Source organism: Rhinatrema bivittatum, chromosome 12 (genome assembly GCF_901001135.1).
Source record: "Rhinatrema bivittatum chromosome 12, aRhiBiv1.1, whole genome shotgun sequence".
Lineage (NCBI taxonomy): Eukaryota > Metazoa > Chordata > Amphibia > Gymnophiona > Rhinatrematidae > Rhinatrema > Rhinatrema bivittatum.
The window spans coordinates 48,376,653-48,404,234 of NC_042626.1; the positions used below are offsets into that span (position 1 = coordinate 48,376,653).

The following is a 27,582-nucleotide window of genomic DNA, read 5'->3' on the forward strand; positions in this document are numbered from 1 at the left end:
AATAAATGGGGTGAGTCTCCAGTTCCTCGATTTACCAAAGGATAAGAAACAAGCACCACATTCCTTCAGCTCCAGAGGTTGTACTAAAAGATTCTGATGTTTTCGGCCCTACAGAGGAGCAGCCTTTCAGAGGACTCGACCTTTGGGTAGATCTATCTTTTTGTCCCAGGCAGCCCAGACTGGGAGCAGGCTCAGGTAGTGGAGCACCCTGAGCCTCCCAATGAAGGTATGCCGACCCACTTCTGGGAACAAGATGAGAGGTCATCTCTCTTTTTTTTTTTTTTTTTTTAAATTGGAGGTGTGTCGAGATCCCTACAGACCAGTGAATTCTGGAGGTGATACAAAATAGCTATGTGCTGGAGTTTCACAGTGTTCCTCGGTATGTGTTCATGGTATCTCCCTGTAACTCTCTGCAGAAGAGACGGACAGTGGAGTGTACATAGTCCAGACTCCTTAGCCTGCAGGCTGTGTTTCCAGTTCTCGCGTCTCAAGAAAATAAAGGCCCTCACACTGCTCCTAATTTGGGATCTTATAACTACGTTTCATCTTACTGATGTCTGGTGGCATTTTCATCCCAAGGATAAAGATTACACATTTTATTCCCCCAGGCACAGGTCTCATAGCAGGATAGACTTTTTTTCTATGCACTCCGAATCTATCTAAAATGGACAGTAGCACAATATTGTCCTGTGCTATCTCTGATCATTACCCGGTTGAGCTTTGTTTAACCTTAGAAATCGCTCAATTTAAGCCTTACACTTGGAGACTTAATACCTCTCTTTTAGGGGATAAGTGCTTTCCCAACCTTTGTTAAAGAGGCTGTGGTGGAATTTTATCTTCACAATCCAGAGGGGGATTACGCACCCATTCTGAGATGGGAAACTTTTAAAGCCTTTCTTAGGGGTAAACTCATTAGTCTTGCCAGTCATGTTCAGCAGGAGAAAAAGGAGGAGGAATCTACACTGCTAGCTGATTAAGACCTAGAGATCTAGCATAAGCATTCTGTCTCTCCTCAAACTCTTGCAGCCCTGTATAAATGTAGGTGGGAATCGCAAACTCTGGAAATAAATAAAATCGGGAAGACTTTGAAGTATACTAAACTCAGATATTACGAGCATGGAGATAAACCTGGGTCTTTCCTGGCCAGAGTGGCCAAACAGAGTTTGTAAAGCTCATATAGCTCAAATAAGACAGCCAATGGGGGGACTTACTGCTAAATCTCAGGAGATAGAGGAGGCCTTTGTACAATACATTTCTGAACTTTACAAAGCTCCTAGTGAGTGCCCTGTGTCTGAGATCCATAGATTTCTGGATAATCTGGGATTACCTCCTTTGCCTGAGGCTCAAAGGGAAATGCTGGCTGAGCCTATTTCATTACTAGAAATACAGGCTGCTGTTAAAGCTGTACTGGATGGAAAATGCCCGGGTCCGGATGGGTATTCCATTGATTTTTTTTTTCCAAAAAATTCTTATCACAAGTCTGTCTTCTGATGATATTTAATGTTGTGGGAGAGGTGGGACAATCACTGGGCACCATGGCCAATGCTAATATGTCATTTATTTATAAAAAGGGGAAAGATGCTATGGAGTGTAGGTTTTAAAATACTTGCTAAGGTATTACGGCTCCACCTTGAGACATTGCTCCCATATTTGAAGCACCCCGACCAAGTTGGCTTTGTGAAGGGGTGGAACTCCACGTCCAATACTAGGAGGTTGTTTAATCTTTTGTACTTGCTAAAGTGAAGGGCATGTCAGCAGTCATTATCTCGCTAGATGCTGAAAAAGCGTATGACCGCCTAACTTGGCCTTTTTTGTTTGCGGTTATGGAGTGGGCTGGTATACCTGCTTGATTTCTTGCCTGCTCTTAGCAGCTAGGTTTACTGTGGCCACCTTCTGGAAAACTTGCCCTAACATTGAATATTGGCGGTCATAGGATAGAACATTGAAGATATTGAACTGCTACGCTTCGACCTCAAGAATGAGCATGCAAAATATGTCAGCATTTAGGGTCCATATCATGAATATTTGGAAGATGCTTAACTGCTGGTTTGTTTGTCAATGCATGCCACTATACTTTTTGTGTTCTCTTGTGTTTTATGGTGGAGGAATTTTAGTTGCCATGTTTATACTGATTTTACAACTTGTAACCCATTTTTTTCTTTTTACTTGTGGGAGTCATACTTCTTTTGTATGTTGTTGAGGAGTCTTCCTCTATTATTCTTCTTGATGTATGCCTTGAAAATGTTTTGTCCCATCCTGGATCTCAAAGGAGTCAACTGATATTTGCATGTGGTTCATTTTCGTATGGAAACCTTGTGCTCAGTGACAGCAGTACAGTCGGGGGAATTCCTGACGTCTCTGGTTTTGTCCTAGGCATACCTCCATGTTCCCATCTGACTAGAGCATTGATTTTTGCGTTTCATGGTTTTGGGGCATTATCAGTTTTCAGAGCTTCCCTTTGGTTTGGCCACCATGCCCAGAACTTTTTGCAATGTCATGGTGGTGATGGTGGCAGAGTTGTGAGAGAATTGGATCCTGGTACATTCGTACTTGGACGGCTGGCTGATTCGGACCAAGAGTCCGGAATAGAGCCTCCGGGTCTCATGCAAGGTAATCTCCTTGTTGCAGGAGTTAGGTTGGGTTGTGATCCTGGCCAAGAGCAGACTCCGGCCGTCTCAGTCACTAGAATATCTTGGTGTTCGGTTCGACTGAACACAGGGCAGGGTGTTCCAGTCAGAGCTATATTCAGAAGCTGATGGCGCAAATGAGTCAAATGACGAACACAGGACTACACTGTCGGGCGTATTATCTGAAGGTACTTGGTTTGATGGCGGGGATCCTGGAGGTGGTGCCATGGGCGAATCTTCAGCACACTTTACTGTCTCATTGGAGCCCACAGTTTCAAGACTATTCAATTCGGTTCCACCTGCCAATGGAAATTTGCACTCAACTGCAGTGGTGGTTAAAAGCAGTCATCTAAGGAAGGGGGTTTCCCCATGTTCACCAGACTGGCTAGTAGTCACGACAGATATGAGCCTCCAAGGCTGGGAAGCTCACTGTCAGGAACTGACAGTGCAGGAGTGCAGAAGAGACTCTCTGGAACATCAATCAATCAGTTGGAAGCACAGGCAGTTCGTTTGACATGTTTGCAGTTTGGCGACAGGTTGCAGGGTCGCGCAGTCCGGTTAATGTCTGTCTGACAATGCAACGACAGTAGCCTATATCAATCATTAGGGAGAAACCAAGAGCCAGCAAGTGTTGCAGGAAATAGACCAACTTAGTGAATGGGCGGAAGTGCATCTTCAGGAGATCTCAGCCTCTCCCATTATAGGAAAAGACCACGTAAGAGCAGACTTTCTCAGCAGACAGAGTCTGGACCCAGGAGAATGGGAATTGTCAGATGAGATGTTTCAGCTAATAGTGGATCGCTGGGGTCTGCCGGTTCTGGATCCACTGGCAACTTTTTGCAATGTGAAGGGTCCTTGATTCATTCTTCAGTCACAGGAAAGATCCAAAGACTTTGGACATCAGTGCTCTAGTACAAGAATGGCTGGAGGAGAAGCTGCTGAATGCCTTTCCCCCATGGCCTATGTTGGGCAGAATGGTTTGGAGGGTCTAGAGATAGAGGGATGATGCTTCTGGTGGCACCAGACTGGCCCAGGAGACCATGGTATGCGGATCTGCAAAGGCTCCCTCCTCCAGTTTCCAATGCACAGGGATCTGTGGTGGCAGGGGCCTGTTCTTACTGAAGATCCAACTCTATTTGTCTTATGGTATGGCCCTTGAGTGGGCTTGTTTGCTGAAGCGTGGATATTCTACTGCGGTGATTGCCACCTTGCTACGAGCTAGAAACTTCTCCTCCTTAGCCTATGTGCAGGTTTGGCGAGTGTTTGAGGCTTGGTGTGACATACAAGGGGTTCTTCCTCATTCGGTTCAGATCCTGATTATTTTGGAATTTTTGCAGGATGGTTTGAATAAAAGATTGGCCCTTAATTAAAGGTATAGGTAGCAGCTCTTGCCTGTTTCAGGGGTCATGTGTTTAACAAGTGAATGTAAGAACCCCAAAGCAACGTCCTGGCTATTATGTGAAATTTGCTGTAGTATTATATGTTCTGTGCCCCTTGCCTTATGTCCTAGATCTTTGGTTAATATGTAATGGAACATTTCAGTTGACGCCTGTTGATGAATTCAACCTCTGTAGCCAGTCTCTATGTGATACATAGCTATGAGTGTTACTTTTATAAACCGATGTGAGCTTTACATGGAATGGCGGTATATAAATAAATGTGAATGGTGGACCCTTGTTGGCTCATCCATATGTGGCCTGTTCTTGAAAGGAGTGAAACATATTTGTCCTCCCTTGCGGTTACCGGTGTCCTTGTGGAGTCTCAATCTGGTTTTGGGTTTCTTAGCGGGCTCTAGGTGTTGACCGATGTGTAACCTTTCATTGCTGTTACTGACCTTGAAAACTGTGTTTTTTGTGATTTTGTTTGTGCGTAGAATATCCAGGAGTTGTTCCTCAGAGTGACTTCAGGGGCGATACAGCTGGGTACTGTTCTTTCCTTTTTACCAAAAGTGGTCTTGGATTTTCACTTGAATGGGTCCATTTCTCTGCCATCTCTAGATAGAGAGATGCGGAGGAATATCGCCTGTTGCGATCCTTGGATGTTAAGAGACATATCGTGAGGAATCTGGAGGTTTCTAAAACTGTCAGGAAGACTGATTGCCTGTTTGTCCTCGACAGTGGAAGTAAACAGGGCAAGCTGACTTCGAGGGCTATAATAGCTTACTGGATTAAGGAAGTAGTCACGACCATGTATGTGGACGCTTAACAGACATTACCTAGTCAGTTTAGGGCTCATTCCACTAGGGCTCAGGCAGTGTCATGGGCAGAGATTAGATTATCTCCCATCAACACTTGCCAAGCTGTGACATGGTCTTCCTTATACACCTTTTCCAGGTAATATTGTCTGGATGTGGAGGCCTGGGAGGATGCAGCCTTTGAACGTGTGGTTTTGACTGGACCATGGGCAGCCGCCTGCTCTATTCAGGAGTAGCTTGTGTACATCCCACTGGTTCTGGATTCTTCTGTCTAGTTGCTGAGAAATTACTACTTGCTTGATAATTTCCTTTTCTTTAGGATAGACAGATGAATCCAGCTTCCCGCCCTTGGCTGCTGAATAATTGTGCTATGGTCCTCCTGCGTGGTTATGGGTTTCCAGAGGTTACTGGTAAGTATTAATCCAGTCCCTAGACTAGTGTTAGTACATTCTTTGTCTGAACTCAGTGTTTCCTGTTGACAGAGTACTGGAATGGTTATCTGGTGTTAAGTTTTGTTAGTTTGAATATATATATATACACACACTATGATGTCAGCTTTGTTCAGTCTCCATCTGCTGGTAGAAGTGCATAACCCACTGGATCTGGATTCATCTGTCTAGCCTAAAGAAAAGGAAATTATCAGGTAAGTAGTAATTTCTCATTTGATAGGGTTCTTCCAGTATAATAGGTAAGAGCTGGTGGTAGCTAAGAAGTTCTTGATTGTGATTGGAATTGTTTTCTTATTTTTTTGTGTGTGGATGTTTTATTACATTTGTGTGTGTGTGTGAAGTGTAAATTGTTTTATGTTTATGGAGGTAATTTGTAAACCATTTTTTGTTTTTACTGATTGTGGTATATACATTCTTGTTTCACCACCCATCCTCTTAACAGGTATCCGTATCTTCAATACCCATCTTTAAATTTGACTGGGATATAATACTGTCTGTATACCAACTGATTTTTTTTCTTGCACATTTACACTAATAGACTTACTTTTCTGTAGGCTTAAAAATTCTCATTCATGTTTGTTCAGGAATTTCATGTCTACAGTCTTTCCCGAGCTTCCCTAAATTGTTGTATTCTTGGGTCTAAACTTAGCTTGCAAAAATGTATTGTATACATCTGAGACCGTTACTAGAACGAGTTAACAATACTCGCTCAAATATTGTAAGTGTTGTACTACACCTTTCTCTGTGTTTTAGATCAGTGGTTCTCAACTGGTGTGTCGCCAAGAACACGCAGGTGTGTCGCCACACTTCCTGGTCCCCCACTGACCCAGCTGCTCCCCGGTCCTCCTCCGCCCGGGCTTAAAATGCTGTCAGCCCGGGTGGAACGCGGCAGGACAGCTGGAGTCAGCGGCACCGGCATGCTCTCCATTTGTATTCCCTAGCCTATCTTCCTCTAATCTGTCATAGCCCTTGGAAGAAAGTCCTTCAAAATCTAGTACAGATTTACCCTTTAATTCTAACAGCAGGTCTTGCTGTTATAAATTATCAAAGAGGGAGCGCTACTGTACACAATCAAATCAATCAGGAAAATGTGCAGAAAAATTCAATGTCTACACATAATTTTGATTGTGTGGACATTGAATTTTTCTGCACATTTTCCTGATTGATTTGATTGATTGCGTACAGTAGCGCTCCCTCTTTTTTTTTTTTTTGTTATAAATTATCTGCAGCATTCCTAGGCCTTTGAATAAAAGCCAGTTTTGGTAATCAAACCCAGATTGCCTACATACTAATGCAGACTACTGCCATTAGACCAGTGGTGTCCATTTCTGGTCCTTGAGGGCCACAAATAGACCAGGTTTTCAGGATATCCTTAATGAATTTTCATTAAGGAGATTTGCATACAGTTGAGGTAGAGTGCATGCAGATCTCTCATGCATATTCATTCTAGAGATCCAAAAAATCTGACCCATTTGTACCCTTGAGGACAGTCTGCAAATACCACTGCATTAGACAATTGAGTTAGCTCCCAAAATTCCTTTTTAATTGTAATAACATTACTTTCCCTATACATACCAGGATCATTCCAGATGGTGGGTTATGTTCCATGTCCAGCAGATGGAGTCAGAACACAAAATTCCCAGGGGAGGAACCATATAACCACAGCTCTCAGTAACGTTCTGACTCCAGCAGATGTGAGCAGGGGACTTGTGGTCCCCAGCTTGTTAGCTTAGGGCTACCTCCTCAGGGGGATCCAGTTTAAAAAAAAAAAAAAAAGGAAGTTTTAAATTTACAGTTTAGGTCACTTTGCTAAGGCTCCTCTTACAGCAGGGGGAGAGCTCTCCGCTGGTGCTGGCTCATCGCTCTCTAGCCTGGTGGCTTGCTGACAGGCTGTTGCCTGTTTTCTTTCTTTCTTTTCTCATTTTCCTCACTGAGGGCTCAGTTGGGGTAAGTGTATTTTTGTTTCATCTTCTTTTTCAGCAGAAGACTGCAATTTTTTGGACTCCGGCTCTCTGAGGTGAAAGTCGGTAGTGCCGGCCTCTCCCTCCTGACCCAGGTTTTCCCCCCTCCCTTTTGGGGAGCGACAGACGTCCCGACCTGCGGCCCCGCGAAGTACCATTCCCCGGGGCCGCCTGCTGTCGGGAGGGTAATTCCCCGTCAGTTCTTCTTCAGGTCTGTGGGGGTCCATGGCAAGCGTCTGTTGCCGGGTCGGCACTCATTTTAGGCGCGAGCCCCTGTAGAGCTTCACCCCCCCCCCCCCCCCCTCTCTCTCTCCCTGCGGCGATGCAGTCCGCGGCGCCTTGTGAGGGCTCTGACAGGGCCGGATTATTTTCTGAAGAGGGTCTGTGCTCAGGCTGTTTTCCCGAGGGGGAATGTGCGCCAGCTACTAACTAGGACGTTCGAGCTGCAGACCGCATGGGAAGGAAGCGCCAGGCCCCGTCCCCTCTCAACGTGGGAACGGCGGACATTTTGTTGCAAGATTCTGATGCCGCGCTTTGAGGAGGACACGGATAATCCGTTCCCCACTTCTAGGCCCGTTTTGGGCTCTTACTCAGAGTCTAATCCTGGTAGGCAGAGGGAGGATCCCCCGGTGGGTGACCCCTCAGGATGCCAGGCCTTTTCCCCTGAATTCATAGTCCTGATGCACAGGGCTTTTCTTCAGAGCAGAGACAGGACCTTCGGGACCTGGGGACCCTCTCCCCCCAAGATACCATGTCCTACCCCCCTCCTGGGTTGGGACCTTCCCTCAGGCTCGCCCCACCTTTAGTAGGCGGGGGAGCGGGGACATCTCGTGGCCCTACCGGGACACCATCAATAATACAGACTTCGTCGGGGGAAGGACAATCCCAGGACCCTGACGTGGACGACCCCACCTTGGCGGCCCAGGTGGAGGGCAACGACCCTAGGGTCATCCGCATCTTCCAAGCGGCGGAGTTAGATGACCTCATTCCCTACATCCTCCAGGAAATGGATATTGATCCCCCTCTGGAACCGGTGGGGCCTGACCCGGCTCTCAAGAAGGGGGACCCCCTCTTAGCAGGACTGCGGCCTCTAGCCAAGTCTTTTCCCACTCATCACAAGATCTTGCAGTTGATCACTCGGGAATGGGATTCCCCGGAGGCCAACCTTAGGGTCGGTAGAGCCATGAAAAAATTGTATCCTCTGCCGGCCGATTTTTTGGAAATTCTCAAAGTTCCCGCTGTCGATTCTGCGGTATCAGCGGTCACAAAGCATACCACTATTCCTGTCACTGGAGGGTCGGCGTTGAAGGATATGCAGGATCAGAAGCTGGAGGTTTACCTCAAGCGTATCTTTGAGGTCTCGGCCTTAGGGATGCGGGCGGCTATCTGCAGTTCCCTCGCACAGCGAGCGGGTCTTCGGTGGGTGCAGCAGCTTCTCACCTCCCAGTCCTTACCAGACGCTGAGGCTCACCAGGCGGACAGACTGGAAGCCGTGGTTGCCTATGGAGCTGATGCTTTATATGATCTTTTAAGGGTCCTAGCCCGAACCATGGTGGCGGCGGTCTCAGCGCGTCGGCTCCTTTGGCTTCGCAATTGGTCGGCTGATGCCTCTTCCAAGACACCGTTTGGGGTCCCTTCCTTTTAAGGGTAGGTATCTTTTTGGTGAAGACTTGGATCAGATCATCAAGTCCCTTAATGAGAACGCGGTGCACAAGTTGCCCGAAGATCGACCCCGTTCGTCAAGATCATATAATTACTCCAGAAACCATTATCGTAACCAGCGGAGAGCGCGTCCTCAGAGGCAACAGCCACCTCTGGCTCCCTCTTCTCGTTCGCACTCCTGGAACCGGCCCTTTCGTGGGCACCGCCAGGGTAAGGAAGCGCAGGGTGCTGGTACATCCGCTAAATCTACCCAATGATGCCAGACGGACCCGCGAGGTGGTCCCTCGACTGGGGGTTCGCCTTGCTCTCTTCTACGAAGAGTGGGTCCAAATCACGTCGGATCAATGGGTTCTGGATATTCTAAGATGCGGTTACGCTTTGGATTTTGTTTGCGCTCCTCGGGACCAGTTCCTGTTTTCCCCTTGCAGGTCCTTAATCAAACAGGGAGCCGTGCGGCAGACCCTCGATCGTCTCCTTCAATTGGGGTCCATAGTGCCGGTGCCAGCCGCTGAACTGGGCGGGGGCATTATTTAATCTACTTTGTGGTTCCCAAGAAGGAAGGTACTTTTCGTCCTATCCTGGACCTCAAGCAGGTCAACCGGTCCCTCAGAGTCCCTCGTTTCCGCATGGAGACACTCCGTTCAGTGTTAGCGGCAGTTCATCCGGGAGAATTCTTGGCTTCGTTGGATCTCATGGAGGCGTATCTCCACATACCAATTTGTCAAGCTCATCAGCGTTACCTATGCTTCAAAATTTTGGGTCAACACTTCCAATTTCGCACTCTTCCCTTTGGCCTGGCCACAGCTCCACGGGTTTTCACGAAGATCATGGTGGTAGTGGCGGCAACCTTGCGCAAGGAAGGCATCCTTGTGCATCCTTACCTAGACGATTGGCTCATCCGTGCAAAGTCACGAGCGCAGTGTATCCTCACAGTTGACAGAGTGGTACAACTTCTCCAATCTCTGGGATGGATTGTCAACTTCACCAAGAGCAGCCTGGTCCTGTCCTAGTCGTTGGATTTTCTGGGAGCTCACTTCGACACCAAGAATGCCAGGGTTTTTCTGCATCCGGACAGAGCTCATTCTCTGCGTCAGCAGATTCAAGGATTTATGGCGCTCGAGACGCCCACTGCCTGGGACTACCTGCAGGTACTGGGGACCATAGCCTCGACCATCGATCTGGTTCCTTGGGCATTTGCACATCTGAGGCCTCTGCAGAGATCCCTACTCTCCCGGTGGCAGCCGGTGTCGAGAGATTTCCAGGCAATCCTTCCGATTCCGAGAGGAACCTTCATCAGTCTCCATTGGTGGCTGGAACCGTGGCACCTAGCTCAGGGAGTGTCGCTGGAGGACCCGGATTGGGTGATTATCACCACGGACGCCAGCCTCACAGGCTGGGGAGTGGTCTGTCGGGACAGCTCAATCCAGGGTCGATGGACGGAGGAACAGTCGAAGTGGCCCATCAACCACTTGGAGACCAGGGCGGTCCGTCTGGGGTTACAGGGTTTCTTCCCCATAGTATGCCATCAAGCAGTCGGGGTGCTATCGGACAATGCGACTACAGTGGCGTACATCAATCGCCAGGGAGGCACGAGAAGTCTGTTGGTCTCTCTGGAAACCGACAAATTGATGGAGTGGGCAGAGCTTCACCTCCAACGACTAGTGGCCTCGCATATAGCGGGAGTGGATAACGTACAGGCGGACTTTCTCAGCCGACAAAACTTGGATCCCGGAGAGTGGGAGCTCTCGCAACAGGCGATGCGGATAATAGTACGGCGATTGGGGACACCGCACGTAGACCTAATGGCAACCGCCGGAAATGCAAAGGCCGCCCACTTCTTCAGCCGCAGGCGAGAGCGAGGCGCCGAGGGCGTGGACGCGCTGGTCCTGCCCTGGCCGCGCCACTGTCTCCTATATGTTTTCCCACCGTGGCCCCTCGTGGGCAAGGTCATCCGCAGGATAGAGGCACACCAAGGGCCGGTGATCCTTGTGGCGCCAGAGTGGCCCCGATGACCGTGGTTCGCGGATCTGCACAATTTGACAGTGGAGGGTCCCCTTCGTCTCGGTCAGCTGCCACGTCTTCTACGCCAGGGACCAATATTTTTCAAGGAGGCAGATCGCTTCTGTCTTGCGGCCTGGCTTTTGAGAGGCGTCAGTTGAGGAGGCGCGGTTATCCGGAGCTGGTTATTTCAACGCTACTGAAAGCACGTAAGATGTCCACCTCTGTTACCTATGTTCGAGTCTGGAAGGTCTTTGAGGATTGGTGTGGAGCGAATGACATTCTTCCCATGCAGGCCTCAGTGCCACAAGTCCTTTCCTTCTTGCAGGCAGGTTTGGATTTGGGTCTTGCTTACATTTCTCTTCGGGTTCAGATGGCGGCCTTGGGGGCTTTTCTTCGCAGTGGAAATAAGGAGTTTCTGTCCTCGCATCCGGACGTCTCCCGTTTCCTTAAAGGAGTGAAACACTTGAAGCCTCCGATTCGCCCACCTTGTCCGTCGTGGAATCTGAATCTGGTGCTCCGAGTCCTCGGTGGTTCGCCGTTCGAACCTCTAAGCTCGGCTACCATCAAGGACGTCACTCTCAAGACCATTTTTCTCATGGCAATCAGTTCAGCAAGACGTATTTCCGAGCTGCAGGCCCTATCCTGTCGAGAACCATACCTTCGTTTTACGCCTGAAGGGGTTTCGCTGAGGACGCTTCCTTCTTTTCTCCCTAAAGTGGTTTCGGCATTCCACCTCAACCAATCGGTGGAATTACCATCTTTTGCCTCTTCTGAGTCTGGAGACCTGCGTAGACTGGATGTACGGCGGTCTCTGATACGCTATCTGGAGGTGACTAATGATTTTCGGCTCTCCGATCATCTGTTTATCCTCTGGTCCGGACCCCGGAAGGGTTGCATGGCCTCCAAACAATCTATAGCGCGGTGGTTGAAGGGAGCGATCATAGCGGCGTACCTTGGCTTAGGTAAGTACCCTCCGCTGGTTGTCAAGGCTCATTCTCTTCGAGCCCAGGCGACATCTTGGGCGGAGAGCTCCTCCGTCTCCACTCAGGAGATTTGTAGGGCGGCCACCTGGAAGTCGACCCATACTTTTGCGAGACATTATCGCCTGGACGTCGGTGCTCCGTCGGGCGGTCAGCTTGGAGACAAGGTAATACGAGCAGGGCTGTCTGCGGCCCACCCGTGATGGGAAAGCTTTGGTACATCCCACCGTCTGGAATGATCCTGGTATGTACAGGGAAAAGAAAATTATTCCTTACCTGCTAATTTTCGTTCCTGTAATACCATGGATCATTCCAGACACTCTCCCTTGGTTTGGGGGTTTGCTTGTGACACATCCCTGCCTACCTGTCTTAACAATCTTTTACTCTGTATTTCGAATACTGTGCGTCTTTTTTGTTCACGCACTGCTGTTCGCAAGTTCACTGTTCAGAATATAGTTGCTGTTTATTTGGACAGTGGTTATTTCAATTCCTTCTTTGATTACTTGATCCCTCTGTTTTTAGTCTCTCTCTTTTGGGCTTTGTTAGTCTAGTTACTGAGAGCTGTTACAGGGGAGGCGTGGTTATATGGTTCCTCCCCTGGGAATTTTGTGTTCTGACTCCATCTGCTGGACATGGAACATAACCCACCGTCTGGAATGATCCATGGTATTACAGGAACGAAAATTAGCAGGTAAGGAATAATTTTCTTTTACTTTACAAAATGGAACCCACTTGTCAGCCTTCATCTGCTCGTTTCCCCTTGCTATCCATCTTGTGTAGTAGTAATGCAGTTTAAGGTGTATGTAAGTAAGCTGCTGTTGCATCAGTCTCTTACAACCCAGCATTTTTCTGTTGTCTTTTGCCAGGCTTGGTGTGCTGCCGGAAACTGTTTCAGTTTGCAGCGAGAGCACGATATCGCAATCAAGTTCTTCCAGAGAGCCATTCAAGTAGATCCAAATTACGCTTATGCATTTACGCTTCTGGGGCATGAGTTTGTACTGACAGAGGAACTGGACAAAGCATTGGCATGTTTTAGAAATGCAATCAGAGTAAATCCAAGACACTATAATGCTTGGTGAGTTACTGAAGATGCTGCTGGAACCTGAACCTACAAATCCAATTTTTCTATTTCAGTGGATGTTCCTGAATACCAGATATATTCCCATGGGGCCAGATTTTAAAAAGGTTACGCGCGCCGGGCCTAAAACCCCGGGACACACGTAAGTCCCAGGGCTTTACAAAAGGGGCGGGGATGGGGCCAGAGGCCTCCGACAGAGTGGCCATTGCTGCTCTATCGGAGGATCGTGTGCCGGCAGCCTGCTAACGCGCGCAACTTGCGCCTGCCCAGAGGCAAGCGCAAAGGTAAAATAAAAATTTTGGGGGGAAAGGTTAGGGGAAGGGGTGGGAAGGTCAGGTTAGGGGGAAGGGAAGTTCCCTTCCAGGTCCCCTTTGCGCGCGCCAGGTAGCGCGCGAACATGTAGGCCGCGTGCGCTTCTTTTAAAATCTACCCCATAGTGTATTATGGGATTTTATAACATGCATCTTAGAGAAAAGTCACTGGGTTAAAATTAAGACCATTAAAGTTGCCTATGTTTTGTATTCCATCTCAAATCTGATTAGTTTACTAATTCAAATAATTCTGTATACTCAGCACTGCTCAGAGAAAATGGAATACAATGCTTGATGCATTCTTTTCTGCATAGTTATTAGACAGTGGTATATCTTTGTCTAACCCTATTGGCTTTGCCAACTTGGGGAAAACTTAATTATCTGTTTGCACAAAAAGGGGTAGATTTTATAAATGTACGCGCAAGCGTACTTTTGTTCGTGCACCAGGCGCGAACAAAAGTACGCTGGATTTTATAAGATACGCACGTAGCCGTGCGTATCTTATAAAATCCGGGGTCTGCGCGCGCAAGGGGGTGCACATTTGTGCAACCTGCGCGGGCCGAGCCCAGCGCGCGCTGCCTGTTCCCTCCGCCGCCCCTCCCTTCCCCTACCTAACCCCCCCCCCCCCCTTACCTTTGGCAGATTTACGCCTGCGGAAAGCAGGCGTAAATCTGCGCGCGCCAGCGGGCTGCTGGCGTGCCATCACCCAACCCGGGGGCTGGTCCGGAGGCCTCGACCATGCCCCCGGGCCGGCGCCACGCCCCTGGGCCCACCCCCGAAACACCGCGTCACTTGCGGCACGCCCCCCCGACACGCCCCTCCATGCAAGCCCCGGGACTTGCGTGCGCCGCGGAGCCTATGCAAAATAGGCTCGGCGCACGCAGGGAGGGTTCAGGGTAGGTTTTCAGGGGGTACGCGCGTATCGTACGCGCGTACCCCTTTGAAAATCTACCCCAAATTGTGTAAAATTGAATAGAGGTTAAGTTTTAGAAGGATGAGCTTTGACTTTTCAGAAGATTAAAGTTTTTTTTGTCTATATCATTTTAATGTAAAAAAGAAACGGTGGCAGAAGAAAATGTTTTGATCGTGCATGCCAGATCAGGCCAGACAAGCAAGTTGTCACTCTGCCAGCAAATGGAGAGAGTAAAAATCAAAGTGGACTTCGCTCACCTTATATTTATTTATTTAGAAAGTTTTATATACCGACGTTCATCAGGGATATCACATCGGTTCACAGTGTAACAAATAAACATACGCCTGGAGGGCGTTTTACATCGAACAAATATTAATAACTTAGCAACAGTGGTACAAGGGGGGGGGATGAATAATAAGGGTTATAAGAACAGATAGTAACAGTTATATACATTATGATACAAATACAACATGATACAAAAAACAGTATGACATAAGGAACAGTACAATAGCATTGTATTTTTTGAGACTACCTGAAGGTGGGCTGGGGGTGTGTAGAGGGTGGGCGAAATTTGCTGAGTGGTACTAGGTGTATGCTTTTGTGAAGAGCCACGTCTTAAGATTTTGTTTGAATGTTTTAAAGCAGTCTTCCTGGCGTAACTCTACGGGCATTGTATTCCAGAGGGCAGGTCCGGCTGCTGAGAGCGCACGAGCACTGGTAGAGGCCAGCTTGGTGCATTTGGGTGAGGGAGTCTGCATGGTTGCGAGATGTTGGTGTCTAGTGGGCTTCATAGACTGGTGGAGATGAAAGGTGTCGTTGAACCAATTCATTTCAGGGTTGTGTAAGGCCTTGTGTAAGAGAGAGAGGGTCTTATATTGGATGCGTGAAGCAATCGGGAGCCAATGTAGTTCCTTTAGAATGGGTGTTGTGTTCGTTTCTGAGTGTGTTGGTTATGATCCGGGCAGTTGAATTTTGTAGAATTTGAAGCAGATGAATAGAGCTTTTCGGTAGACCTAGGAGAAGGGAGTTACAATAATTAAGTTTGGAGAAAATAGTAGTTTGAAGTACTGTGCGAAAATCAACAGAGTGGAGTAATGGTTTTTTGAGGGTATGTAGTTTGAAGAATCCCTCTCTAAGTATTATTGATAAATTTCTTCAGAGTGAGGTAAGCGTCGAGGGTGACCCCTTGTTGGGAGAATGAAATAGGTGGGTGGGGAAGGAGGGATGAGAGAGGGTGATTTTGGGGTGACATAAGCATGATTTCTGTTTTTGCAGTGTTCAATGAAAGGTGGATGGTGGTGAGAAGCTTATTAATTGATAGTGGAGTGGAATTCCAGATGTTCAAAGCGCTTGGGAGTGAGTCAGAAATGGGAATGAGTATTTGAACGTCATCAGCATAGACATAATGTGGAAGCTTGAGACTGGATAGAAGGTGACACAGCAGAAGGATGTATATATTGAAGAGTGTTGAAGAGAGGGAGGAGCCTTGTGGGACTCCTTGAATGAGGGGGATAGCTTTGGACTCGTGATTTCCTATTTTAATTTTGAAGTTTCTTTTACTGAGAAGATTTGAACCAGTTGAGGGCAACGCCTGTTATGCCGATTTCAGTTAGGCATTTTAAAAGGATATTATGATTGATAGTGTCAAATGCTGATGAGATGTCTAGAAAGGCTAGGATACATGATTGCCCTTTGTCGAAGCTTTTGATAAGGTGGTCAGCTAGGGAGAGTAGTAAGGTCTCTGTACTATGATATTTCCGGAAGCCGTACTGCGAGGAGGCAAGGATTTGATTGTCCTCTAGGTATTCAGTAAGTTGTTTGTTTACAGTTTTTTCAAGGAGTTTAGAAAGGAAAGGAAGGTTTGAGAAGGGGCGGTAGTTGGACAGGTCGGTGGGGTCGAGTTTTGGCTTTTTTAATATTGGTTTGACAATTGCCTGTTTAAGCGAGTCAGGTACATAACCAGAGCTCATGGACGAATTGATGATGTTGGTTATGGGTTTTGAGATTAGGTTCGGGATGGAGAGGAGGTGTTTAGTGGGGATTGTGTCTGAGGGGTGTGAGGAAAGTCTAGTTTTCTTGAGGAAGGATTCTATTTCTAGTGCCGTGGTGCAGTCGAGCGAGGAAAGGCCTTTTGCTTGGTCAATGGTATAGGTTTGATGGGATTCTTGGTGGAATTGTATAGGAGTGGTTGTGGTAACGAAGTGTGTCAGCAGCTTGTCAATTTTATTTTGGAAGAAAGTAGCAAGTTCTTCGCATTTGGTTCTTGCTAGATCTTCGGGAATGTCAGGGGGTACTGACTTGGTGAGTGATGCAACATAATCGTATAAAACTCTTGAGTTAAATTGGAATTGGTGTATTTTGACGGCATGGAAATCTCTTTTCGTCTTAGCTTTTCATTGTAGCGATGTAAGGCAGATTTGAACTGAGCCTGGAGGGACTGGGAAGGATCGTTGCGCCAGGCCTTTTCAATTTTCCTGAGGTGTTTTAGATTTTCTTGAGTATACCAAGGGTTCTTTCCTTTGTTGTGGGTGGATTTGTCTAGTTCGGAGTGGGCAGGTGTTATTGGCAAAGGTATTGGTGATGTCATGCCAGGAAGCTAGCGCTGTGTCAGTGTTTGTGAGATCTAAGTGGTTAAGTTTATTAGATATTGCTGAGACGAGGTCATCTCTAGTGCAGTTTTTCCTATATTGAATGGTTTTAATTGAGTTAGGGGGGTTGGGAGGTTTTCTTATCGAGCAGGAGACTCTAAGAAGGTGGTGGTCAGACCACGGGATGGGAGAGCTGGATGGAGGGTCAACTTGGATCAGTGAATTAGTGAACAGAAGATCAAGGGTATGACCGGCTTTGTGGGTTGGGAGATTTATGGACTGCTTGAATCCTAGCGCTGCTAGGGAATCAAGGATGGCGTCGCAGGAGGGGGGTTCATGGCGAAGAATCAACATGCAGGTTGAAATTGCCTAGGGTGATTGCTGGGGTGTCAATAGAAATATTTTTCGTGACGTATTCAATGAGGGTTGAAGGGTTGCGGTCCAGAGTAGTTGGAGGGGCGTAGATTAGGCAAATTTGAAGCATGGGGGATTTGAACAGGCCTATTTCGATTTTAGGTGGGGGAGGGATTGGTTGAAGTATTACATTGAATTCTTTTTTTATGATTAGAAGTAAACCACCTCCTTTCTTTTTGGGCCTGGGGATAGAGAAGATATCATGTGATTTAGAGGGGAGTTGATTTAGGAGGACAGTGTCGGTTTCCTTAAGCCAAGTCTCTGTTATAGCACAGATGTCTGGTTTCTCATCAGTGAGTAGGTCATTGAGTAAAGGAGTTTTTTTACTCAACGATTGTGCATTGAGGAGGATGAGAGCAAGAGCAGTAAGGCCAATTATCCAATTATCTGTGGGAGAGGGGGGGGGAGGTCATGTTGGGAAGGATATTTATGAGGTGTGAGTGTTGTCGTGGGGGGGGGGGGGGAGACAATGTGCCTGAAGGGGTCTCATGCTGCCTTCAGCTCTTCGGTATTTCTCTGTCTCTAGCAGATGGTGAAGACAGGAGCAGGCCACTCCCAGGAAGGCTATAGGCTCAGGTTCCTGATGGAACATAGGCCAAGTCTTACTACTTTGCTGGCACTTGAAATGTATTTATTTTCTTGTTTTCTGCAGATTCCAGAGCAAAGCTGTTCCTTGGGGATTCCAATTTGACATTCATAAAATACATATGAATACAAAAACATAAAATACACAAGTTAAAACAAATTGCCCCTAAAAATATAATTTCATTACGTATTTTACAAAACTTATATTTCTTTATATACCTGCTTTAAAATACTTCTGCTTTAATCCTTTTTCTGAAACTTAAATCAATAATAAAAAGGGTCCTGCACTCTTGTGCTGCTAAATGGTCAAATATTTTGTTTGTAGTCCAGCATACCTGTATTTTGCTATATATTTTATATATATATAGCAAAAGAAATATATCAAATATTTGTTTTGCGTAGAAAAAATGTATGTCTTTAATATTGCTTCTATCTTTTGATGAATTCTATAAATGCACACACTTGTGTTTGTTTTCAGAATAGCATAAGAAATGGCAGTTAAAGATCAATTGGTCTTTCCAGCCTGCCTAGTCTAGATTCTGCCTCCTCTGCTACTTTTGTTTTTGGATTTTTTTTTTTTTTTAATAAGAGTATATAAATTCCCATCCTTAAACCAAAACCATTCCTCCCATGTCTTACTCAACCTCTCATCCCCATTTCTGCCAGTGCCCTCCATATCAGCAGCATGTCAGCATTCCTGGTTGGTTAACTAATTTTCCCTGATCTGTGTGTGTGTAAAGTACAAAAATGTACTTTTTTTGTTTTTTTAAATATAAGATTTTCTCTGATTTGGAGCACAGCTTGCACCAGAGACTTTCCTTCTAATAAACTCAGCAGGATGTTAGAAGGCAGCCCAACACAACAACCAGGGATTATAGAGAAACAATTTGTGAGCCATGAGCTTCTTCCTGCTTCTTTCACCTTCCAGCCTCATTGGAAATAGGACAAACTGTGGCTATGGCTCCCTGAGCCTTCGCTCAGTTACCCAGAGGTTATCACCATTTTTAAATCTTTCCACAGCCATTGCAGCCAGTAAACGCAGATCACACCTTTTTAAGCTCGCTTCTGCCATCAGCTCTTAACAGGAACACCAGATCTGAGCTGCCATTCTTGTTTTTCAAGTAATAATAAATGTACTGAAGTTTTTCCTTCTGTTTCATTGTTCTTTTGCATTAGTTGCAAGGTCAGAAAACCAGGTTGCTTTGTGATTACAGGTATGGATTGGGAATGATTTATTACAAGCAGGAGAAGTTCAGCCTGGCAGAAATGCATTTCCAAAAAGCACTCGACATCAACCCTCAAAGCTCAGTCCTGCTGTGTCACATTGGAGTGGTGAGTCTTTCCTGACTTAGCTTTAGATATGCTGTTATAATGCCTTGCCCAACAAGGCAGAAGCAAAGATGACCTTGATGAGAATCTGAACTTTTGATGTTTGTCCCAGCTACAAATTTTACCAAGCAATGGTATTGAGTAGCTCCATTGTCAAAGGATAAGTAGAATACACAGCTCTCACATCTGGATGAAATTGCCAGTGAAGTCCGGTATCTGAGCTTTGTTAAAGGTTCTTCAAATTTCTCTAAATGTTCTCTATTGAGCATGTGTGGGAGTTCCCTCAATGCAGTATGCTTCGGGTAAGGAGGGACCCTTCCAATTCTGTTTTCCACGGAGCCTGACAGTTGTACTTTTCTGCTGTCCTTGTCCTCATCTGAAGTAATTTATTTAAAAAAAAAAAAAATTCCAAATTGTGTTTTTGTGATTTTGAGCTCTGTCTGGGCTTTTCCCTTTTTTGTATCCCTTAGATAGGGCTTTTCATTCTTTCTAAGTTTTCTTCCAATTTGTTATGTCACATCTCTGTATAGCCTTTTGTTTTCTGAGATGTCCTGATGTCCTGATGTCCCAGAAAATGATGAAGACTATCAGTTTTAGCAAGCGCCCCTAGTACCTATTTACATCTACGTCTGACCCTCACAATGTCTGTGATGTGCCTGGAGCTAGTTACCAAATTTCTAGATGCAGCACCTGCACAGTCAGACCAATTTAGAACTATTGGAAAAGCTGTTTAAGACAAGTAAGTCTGATTCATCTGCATCAGCATTGGCGGTATCAGCGTCAAAAGGCCCAGGAGCTGTACTAGACATTAGCAGTACTTCGACATAAATGGGACATCAATTTTCTTTGAAGCTGAGCTCAGAGAAAGGGGTAAGAGTATCCTCTAGTTTTACCCAATGAAAGCAAAAGATACTGGCACAAAGATTTGGCTTTGAGTGAAAGTAAGGAAACATTGACCTCAATTCCCCTCCTTATGCATGGAGAGTATTCTCACATCCTCCCTAAGCATTCCAAAAGAGGGATGCTCACACTTGAGACCCCCGGGGGGATTGTACTAACATCCAAAGGCCACAGGTGCAGCCACCGATACACCTCTGATGACCCAGGAAGATGTCACGACTCCTGTACCTAGTGCTGTTTTGACATTAAAGATTTTTTTTCTTCTCTTTTTTTTTTTGAAAAAGAGGAATTGTAAAGAAGGCTCCAACAGGCAGTGAACCACAGGTTCACTGGCATCTGTGCAGCAACATCCATGCTGTTCCCTGTACATACCCAGATCAGTCCTGGGTTTTGCTTCCCTGCCAGCAGATGGAGACAGAGAAAGTTTCACTGACACTATATAATCCAGTCTGTCTATTTCTCTATCACCAGCAGATGGTAGATGGTATAAAACCTGCAGTCTGGAGAGAGAAGAAAAGATTAAAAGACAAAATTTCTGGATCCTCTTTGGGGCTGTGAGGTCCTGGTGGGGCCATTCTCTCTCACCTCCCTCGGTTTGAGGCAGATGAACAGGGGATTGATGACCCTTCTGATAACTTGGTCCGGAGAACTGAGTGAACAACTGGTGGTCCAGATCCCTCATCCCCCACGAAACATCAGTGGACCCTGCTGGCAGTTCTGCACTACAAGCCTAGTGTAGCAGGCTTTTATATGATTTGTCCTGGGCTGGGTGCAGCTGGGGGAGAGGCCAGAAGACTTCTGGAATCGATAAATGGTAACTGACCCAACAGTCTGAATCCACTCGGGGCATCCGCTCCACCAATGCAGCTGCCGGGTAGAGCTGCCGGGGACTAGCCCCAGTCGGTCTCTTCCAGTTCAAGGACATCGGGTTCATCGTATCCAACTGAATCCAAGAAAGCATAGCCAATATTCCAGTATCTATTCCAGAGACTTTGCCTAGGAAGGGAAGAGGGGATTATAAAGGCTAAGTTTTGTATGTAAACTGTTGGCCCAATATAACTTTGGACAGCTGGATTATCAATATAATTTGGAATGGATGCAGATTATATCTGTTGGAAATGCCCATAAGAAGCTCTTGGTTCACCTCTCAACATCAGGAATTGCTACTAAAAGAGCTCTCTTCCCTCTTGGAAGCCAAGGCAGCCAAACCCATTCCACTGTAGGAAAGATGTGTATGAAAGGCTTGCAGACATGTCCTGCAAGGGAGCAAATCTCTTTAGAAAGAAGGTCAAGGAAGCAGTGGATTAAATTAAGGACCATTGTACTGTGCTTCACCGCCTTTCTATAGTCACTATGGACTTGCCCTCCACATCTAGGAAGTTCTTGAATGGGCTGCTGAAGATGCATTTCTGTCTCCCAAAGAGGTGTTATCCTCTGCCACCTCATCCCTGTCAGTAACAAAGTCCTGCTTTCATCCCAGATGGTATATACACCCCAAGGTTCTGAAAGAACTCAAAAATGAAATTTGAGACCTATTACAATTAATCTGTAACCTATCATTTAAATCATTGGTATACCTGAAGATTAAAAGGTGACCAATGTAACCCTGATATTTTAAAAAAAAAAAAAGGGCCCCACGGGGTGATCCGGGAAACTATAGACCGGTGAACCTGACTTCAGTGCCAGGAAAAATCGAGGAAACTCTTTTATAAAGACTAAAATCACAGAACATTTAGATAGAATGGGTTAATGGGACACAGCCAGCATGGATTTACCCAAGGGAAATCTTGCTTCACAAATCTCCTACATCTTTTTGAAGGGGTAAATAAGCATGTGGACAAAGGTTAACAGGTAGATGTGATATTTGGATTTTCAGAAGGCATTCGACACAGTCCCTCATGAGAAGCTTCTAAGAAAACTAAAATGTCATGGGATAGGAGGCGATGTCCTTTTGTGGATTACAAACTGGTTAAGACACAAGTTTGTATCTCCTGTGTTAGAAGCAGTCCAGATCTTGTCCTGGGCTCTGTCCCATGGGATGGTGTTCTGGGCCATGTATCTGACCAGAACTGAGAACGTTATAGCGGACAGACTGAGTCTAGCCTTCAGACCCCATGAGTGGGGGGTGGCGAATCGGATCTTCTGCTTCTGGGGGTACCCAGATATGGTCTTGTTTGCATCCCCCTGCAATAGGAAGACGACTTGGTTCTGCTCCCTACACAGGACGAACCAGCCTTTGATGCCTTTGCTCGCCACTGGAGAAAGAGTCTTTTGTATGCGTATTCTCCACTTCCTCTAGTAACAAAGACTCTCCTTAAACTTTGAGAGGGCCAGGGGACTATGATCTTCATAGGCCCTCATTGGCTGAGACAGGTGTGGCTTCCACTCCTTCAGGAGCTATCCCTCCGGAAACCGATCAGTGTGGGATCTTCCCCAGATCTCATCACATAGGGTCAGGGCTGGCTGCGGCATATCAACCACCAGGCCCTGTCACTAACAGCCTGGATGTTGAGAGGCTTATTCTACAGCTGCTGTATCTTTCCGAAGATGTCTCTGAGTCCTTGTAGCTTCTAGAAAGCTTTCCACTAGAAGTCCTATGGGCTGAAGTGGAAGAAGTTTTCCATGTGGTCAAGTGAAAGGCCGTAGATCATTTCTCCTGCCCCACACAAAAACTGCTTGACTACCTTCTGCACCTATCAGACTGGCCTAAAAACTAGCTCCGTTAGAGTTCATCTAAGTGCAGTTTGAGCATACCACCAAGGTGTAGATGTATGCCCATCTCTGTACAGCCTATAGTTGTACGCTTCATGCGAGGCCTTCTGCTGTGTCTTGGAACCTCAATGTGGTGCTAGCTCAGCTGATGAAAGATTCTTTTGAGCCACTGCACACCTGTGACCTGAAGTACCTGACCTGGAAGGTTACATTTTTGGTGACGGTCACTTCAGTGTGCGGGGTCAGCGAGCTCCAGGCCTTAGTGAATTATCTACCTTATACCAAGTTTTATGACAGGGTGGTCTTGCACACGCACCCTAAGTTCCTGCCTAAGGTGGTGACGGATTTCCATTTTAACCAGTCAATCATCCTGCCAACATTCTTTCCCAGGCCACATTCGCACCAAGGCGAACGAGTACTGCACAGTTTGGATTGCAAGACAGCCTTAGTCTTCCCATACATCCTGTTTTCAAAATGGATTCTATATGTGGAGAGCCCAGAAGACTTCTGGAATCGATAAATGGTAACTGACCCAACAGTCTGAATCCACTCTCTATAAAAAAAAACAAAAAAAAAAACCTCATGCTTTGCTACCCCTAGGCCATGATTTTCATACCCTTGACTTAGGTGGAGAGATTTTTCAGAACACTGTGCGGAGTTCTAACATAGTGTCCTTCCAGCTCTTCATGTAAAACCTTCTGTTAAATGTGGAGGAGTAGTCTAGTAGTTAGAGCAGCAGGCTACAAACTAGGGAAGCAAGGGTTCAAATCTCACTGCCACTCCTTTAGACTTTGGGCAAGTTGCTTCAACTTCCATTGCTTCAGGTACAAAACTAGATTGTAAGCCCTCCAGGGACAAGGATATACATACAGTACCTGAATGTAATCTGCTTTGAAGTACCTGGAGGGCAGAATATAATTCAAGCAATTAAATAAGTAATGACCTTGTCAAGTATTCTTCCTCAGGAGAAAAAGTGGACTTAGATAAGGAGTGTGATAAATCATTTGGTCAGGTCAACCTACAATTGTGAGACTGCATAGAGAGAGCCTCTGCCATTGGGATTAGTGCCCGCAGACTGATGGTTGTGAGCTTCACATCTATTTTGAATGTGTATGAAAGGCTTGCAGACATGTCCTGCAAGGGAGCAAATCTCTTTAGAAAGAAGGTCAAGGAAGCAGTGGATTAAATTAAGGACCATTGTACTGTGCTTCACCGCCTTTCTATAGTCACTACGGACTTGCCCTCCACATCTAGGAAGTTCTTGAATGGGCTGCTGAAGATGCATTTCTGTCTCCCAAAGAGGTGTTATCCTCTGCCACCTCATCCCTGTCAGTAACAAAGTCCTGCTTTCATCCCAGACTTTTTTTTTTTTGTCATATCCAACTGAATCCAAGAAAGCATAGCCAATATTCCAGTATCTATTCCAGAGACTTTGCCTAGGAAGGGAAGAGGGGATTATAAAGGCTAAGTTTTGTATGTAAACTGTTGGCCCAATATAACTTTGGACAGCTGGATTATCAATATAATTTGGAATGGATGCAGATTATATCTGTTAGAAATGCCCATAAGAAGCTCTTGGTTCACCTCTCAACATTAGGAATTGCTACTAAAAGAGCTCTCTTCCCTCTTGGAAGCCAAGGCAGCCAAACCCATTCCACTGTAGGAAAGAGGGCAGTGATTACTCCAAATATTTCCTTATTCCAGAGAAAGTCTGTAGGTCTCTGCTCCATATAAGACCTTGAGAGCTTTGAAAAAATATCTAGAAAAAGAAACCAATTCAAGATGGTTTCCCTAGGCATCTTAATTCCTTTTCTAGAAAATGGAGACTGTTTTTTCCGCTTTTAAAGTATACGTGTACCCACATAATGATATTTCTAGCTCACAGGAAATATCTGATTTTGTAGTAGGAAAATACTATCTCTAATACTGCATACTGCCGTTTTTGGCCCAGCATCAGCATGATGTAGGTTCACAAAATGCATACAGTTAGTGGTTGCGCATGTTGGGAATGCCTGTTTTCCTAACTGGACAATTGAGCATGTCTTAAGGAGATGCCAAAAGAATCAATGAACAAATTCATCTGGATGTTGGCATTTCTAGAGTTCATAATAAACTATCCAAAATACCAGTTAAGCCCATCAGTTTATAGGAGCTCTGCTAAACATGACTGGCAGCAAGAGCTCTTCCACAAGAAAAGGTAACCATGTGTCTGTGGTGGAAGGAATAAATTCAGCAGACATCAACATAGCACATGTGAGGATGTTGGGCTTTTTGGCATTGATAGTATACGTCACACCATTGGACCTTCTCCCCATAAGACAAGCTCAATGGACTCTACGATCTCTGTGGGCAAAAGCCACGCAAGACTTTAAAGATAGCATCCAAATCACTAGCTTCTCAGGAACTTGCTGTTGGTGGCTAATCCAGGGGAATTTGGCCAGGGGAGTATTCCTAAAATTCTGCTGCCCAAATTACTGTAACTCTGGACACTTCCAGCCTGGGCTGGGAGTGTTTGTAAATGGCTCTGTGCACAGAGCCTCTGGTCTTCTCAGGTCTCCTATAGCTATGGGCAGTCGAACACACAGGTGGCCATGTTTACTTAAACAGGGAGGAATATGATCAAACCTCTTGTGTTGGGAGTCTGTCAGAATGTGTCTTAGGCCATTTTGCAAGGATTGACCCCGAGAGCCACCTATCTGGTGAGCAAGGACAATGTCTTGGAACCACACGAGTGATGCCTTCACAGAGGTAGTAATTAGATAAACCATGCATAAGGAACACTTGTGGTGGATCCAGTTGCATACCATATGAATTGAGTGGTTCCTTAGTTCTGTTCCAAAAGAGGGGCATAGTGCATTAAGAAAGTGGAAGGAAGGCCAAACGATTGCCAACATGGTTAAAACATGAGGTGAGAGACTATTTTTAACCAAAAGGTCTTCATTCAAAAATTGGAAGAAGAGTCCATCAGAAGAAAATAAGCTTAAGCATTGGCAAGATAAATGTAAGACATTAATAAGATAGGCTAAGAGGGAATTTGAAAAGAATTTGGCTGTAAAGGCAAAAAACTCATAATTTTTTTAAATATATCTGAAGCAGAAAGCCTGTGAGGGACTTGGTTGGACTGTTAGATGATAGAGGGGTTAAAGGAGCACTTAAGGAACATAAGGTCATCGCGGAAAGACTAAAATTCTTTGCGTCTGTGTTTACTGAAGGATGTTGGAAACATACCTATTCTGGAGATGGTTTTTCAAGGGTGACGATTCAGATGAATTGAACCAAATCATGGTGAGCCTGGAAGATGTAGTAGGCCAGATTGACAAACTGAAGAGTAGTAAATCACCTGGACCAGATGGTATATACACCCCAAGGTTCTGAAAGAACTCAAAAATGAAATTTGAGACCTATTACAATTAATCTGTAACCTATCATTTAAATCATCTGGTATACCTGAAGATTAAAAGGTGACCAATGTAACCCTGATATTTAAAAAAAAAAAAAAGGGCCCCACGGGGTGATCCGGGAAACTATAGACCGGTGAACCTGACTTCAGTGCCAGGAAAAATCGAGGAAACTCTTTTATAAAGACTAAAATCACAGAACATTTAGATAGAATGGGTTAATGGGACACAGCCAGCATGGATTTACCCAAGGGAAATCTTGCTTCACAAATCTCCTACATCTTTTTGAAGGGGTAAATAAGCATGTGGACAAAGGTTAACAGGTAGATGTGATATTTGGATTTTCAGAAGGCATTCGACACAGTCCCTCATGAGAAGCTTCTAAGAAAACTAAAATGTCATGGGATAGGAGGCGATGTCCTTTTGTGGATTACAAACTGGTTAAGACAGGAAACAGAGAGTATTATTATTATTTATTAACTTTTATTTACCGACATTCGTGAAACACATCATGCCGGTTTACAAAGAACTCAGGCGATTAAATGGTCTGTTTTCACAGTGGATAAAGGTAAACAGTAGAGTGCCTCAGGGATCTGTACATAAGTTGCCATACTGGGTCAGACCAAGGGTCCATAAAGCCCAGCATCCTGTTTCCAATAGTGACCAATCCAGGTTGCAAGTACCCAAAACATTGAGTAGATCCCATGCTATTAATGCCAGTAATAGCAGTGGCTATTCCCTAAGTCACCTTAATAGCAGTTAATGGACTGTTCCTCCAAGAACTTATCCAAACCTTTTTTAAACCCAGCTACATTAACTTAACTAACCACATCCTCTGGCAACAAATTCCAGAGCTTAATTGTGCGTTGAATGAGGAAATCAAATCAGAGAAGATTCTTTTTTTTTCCACTCAACAACTGCTTGAATACCTTCTACATCTTTCAGAATCTAGGCTGAAAACATGTTAGGATTCACCTTAATACAATTTGCATTTGCCACCATCATGTAGAAAGTAAACTCTCTTCCCTGTATGTACCGGGATCAGTCCAGACAGCTGGGTTTTGCCTCCTTTCCAGCAGATGGAGATCGAGAAACTTTTGAGAGCACCCCCTTCTTAAGCCGATGTGCTACCTGCGTCTCTTCAGTATTTCTCTGTCTCCTGCAGATGGAGGTGGTGCAAAATCTGTGGTTCTGAACCAGTTTGGGCTCCTAAAAAAAAGTCTCAGTGCAGTTTTGTTATTTTAGCTAGCAGGACAGAAGCATCTTGTTTTTTCCTTCCTCCCAGGGGGTTGGCAGGTCCTGGTATGACCATCCCCCCTGGTTGCAGGTACAGCAGGAGCCGGGCTTGAAAGTCCACAGTACTCTTTTTGTTGGTGAGGTGCCCAGGGTGATACCGGTGGTCCGGTCCCTCCCCACTTCTCTGCTGGGATTAAGAGAAGCCTGCCCTTCTAAGTGGTATAGTATTGCCACCACCATGTAT

General features: G+C 45.7%; 1 protein-coding gene across 9 annotated transcripts in view; it reads left to right on the plus strand.

The window, feature by feature from the left end:
- The window catches only part of CDC27 (cell division cycle 27), a 195,631-nt gene that overhangs the window by 129,849 nt on the left and 38,200 nt on the right, over positions 1-27,582 (plus strand). For all 9 annotated transcript variants that reach the window (XM_029574213.1, XM_029574212.1, XM_029574216.1 and 6 more), the window contains 2 exons: positions 12,741-12,949; positions 18,978-19,095. In XM_029574213.1, coding sequence (XP_029430073.1) covers positions 12,741-12,949; positions 18,978-19,095 — 327 coding nt within the window. The remainder of the gene's footprint in view (positions 1-12,740; positions 12,950-18,977; positions 19,096-27,582) is intronic.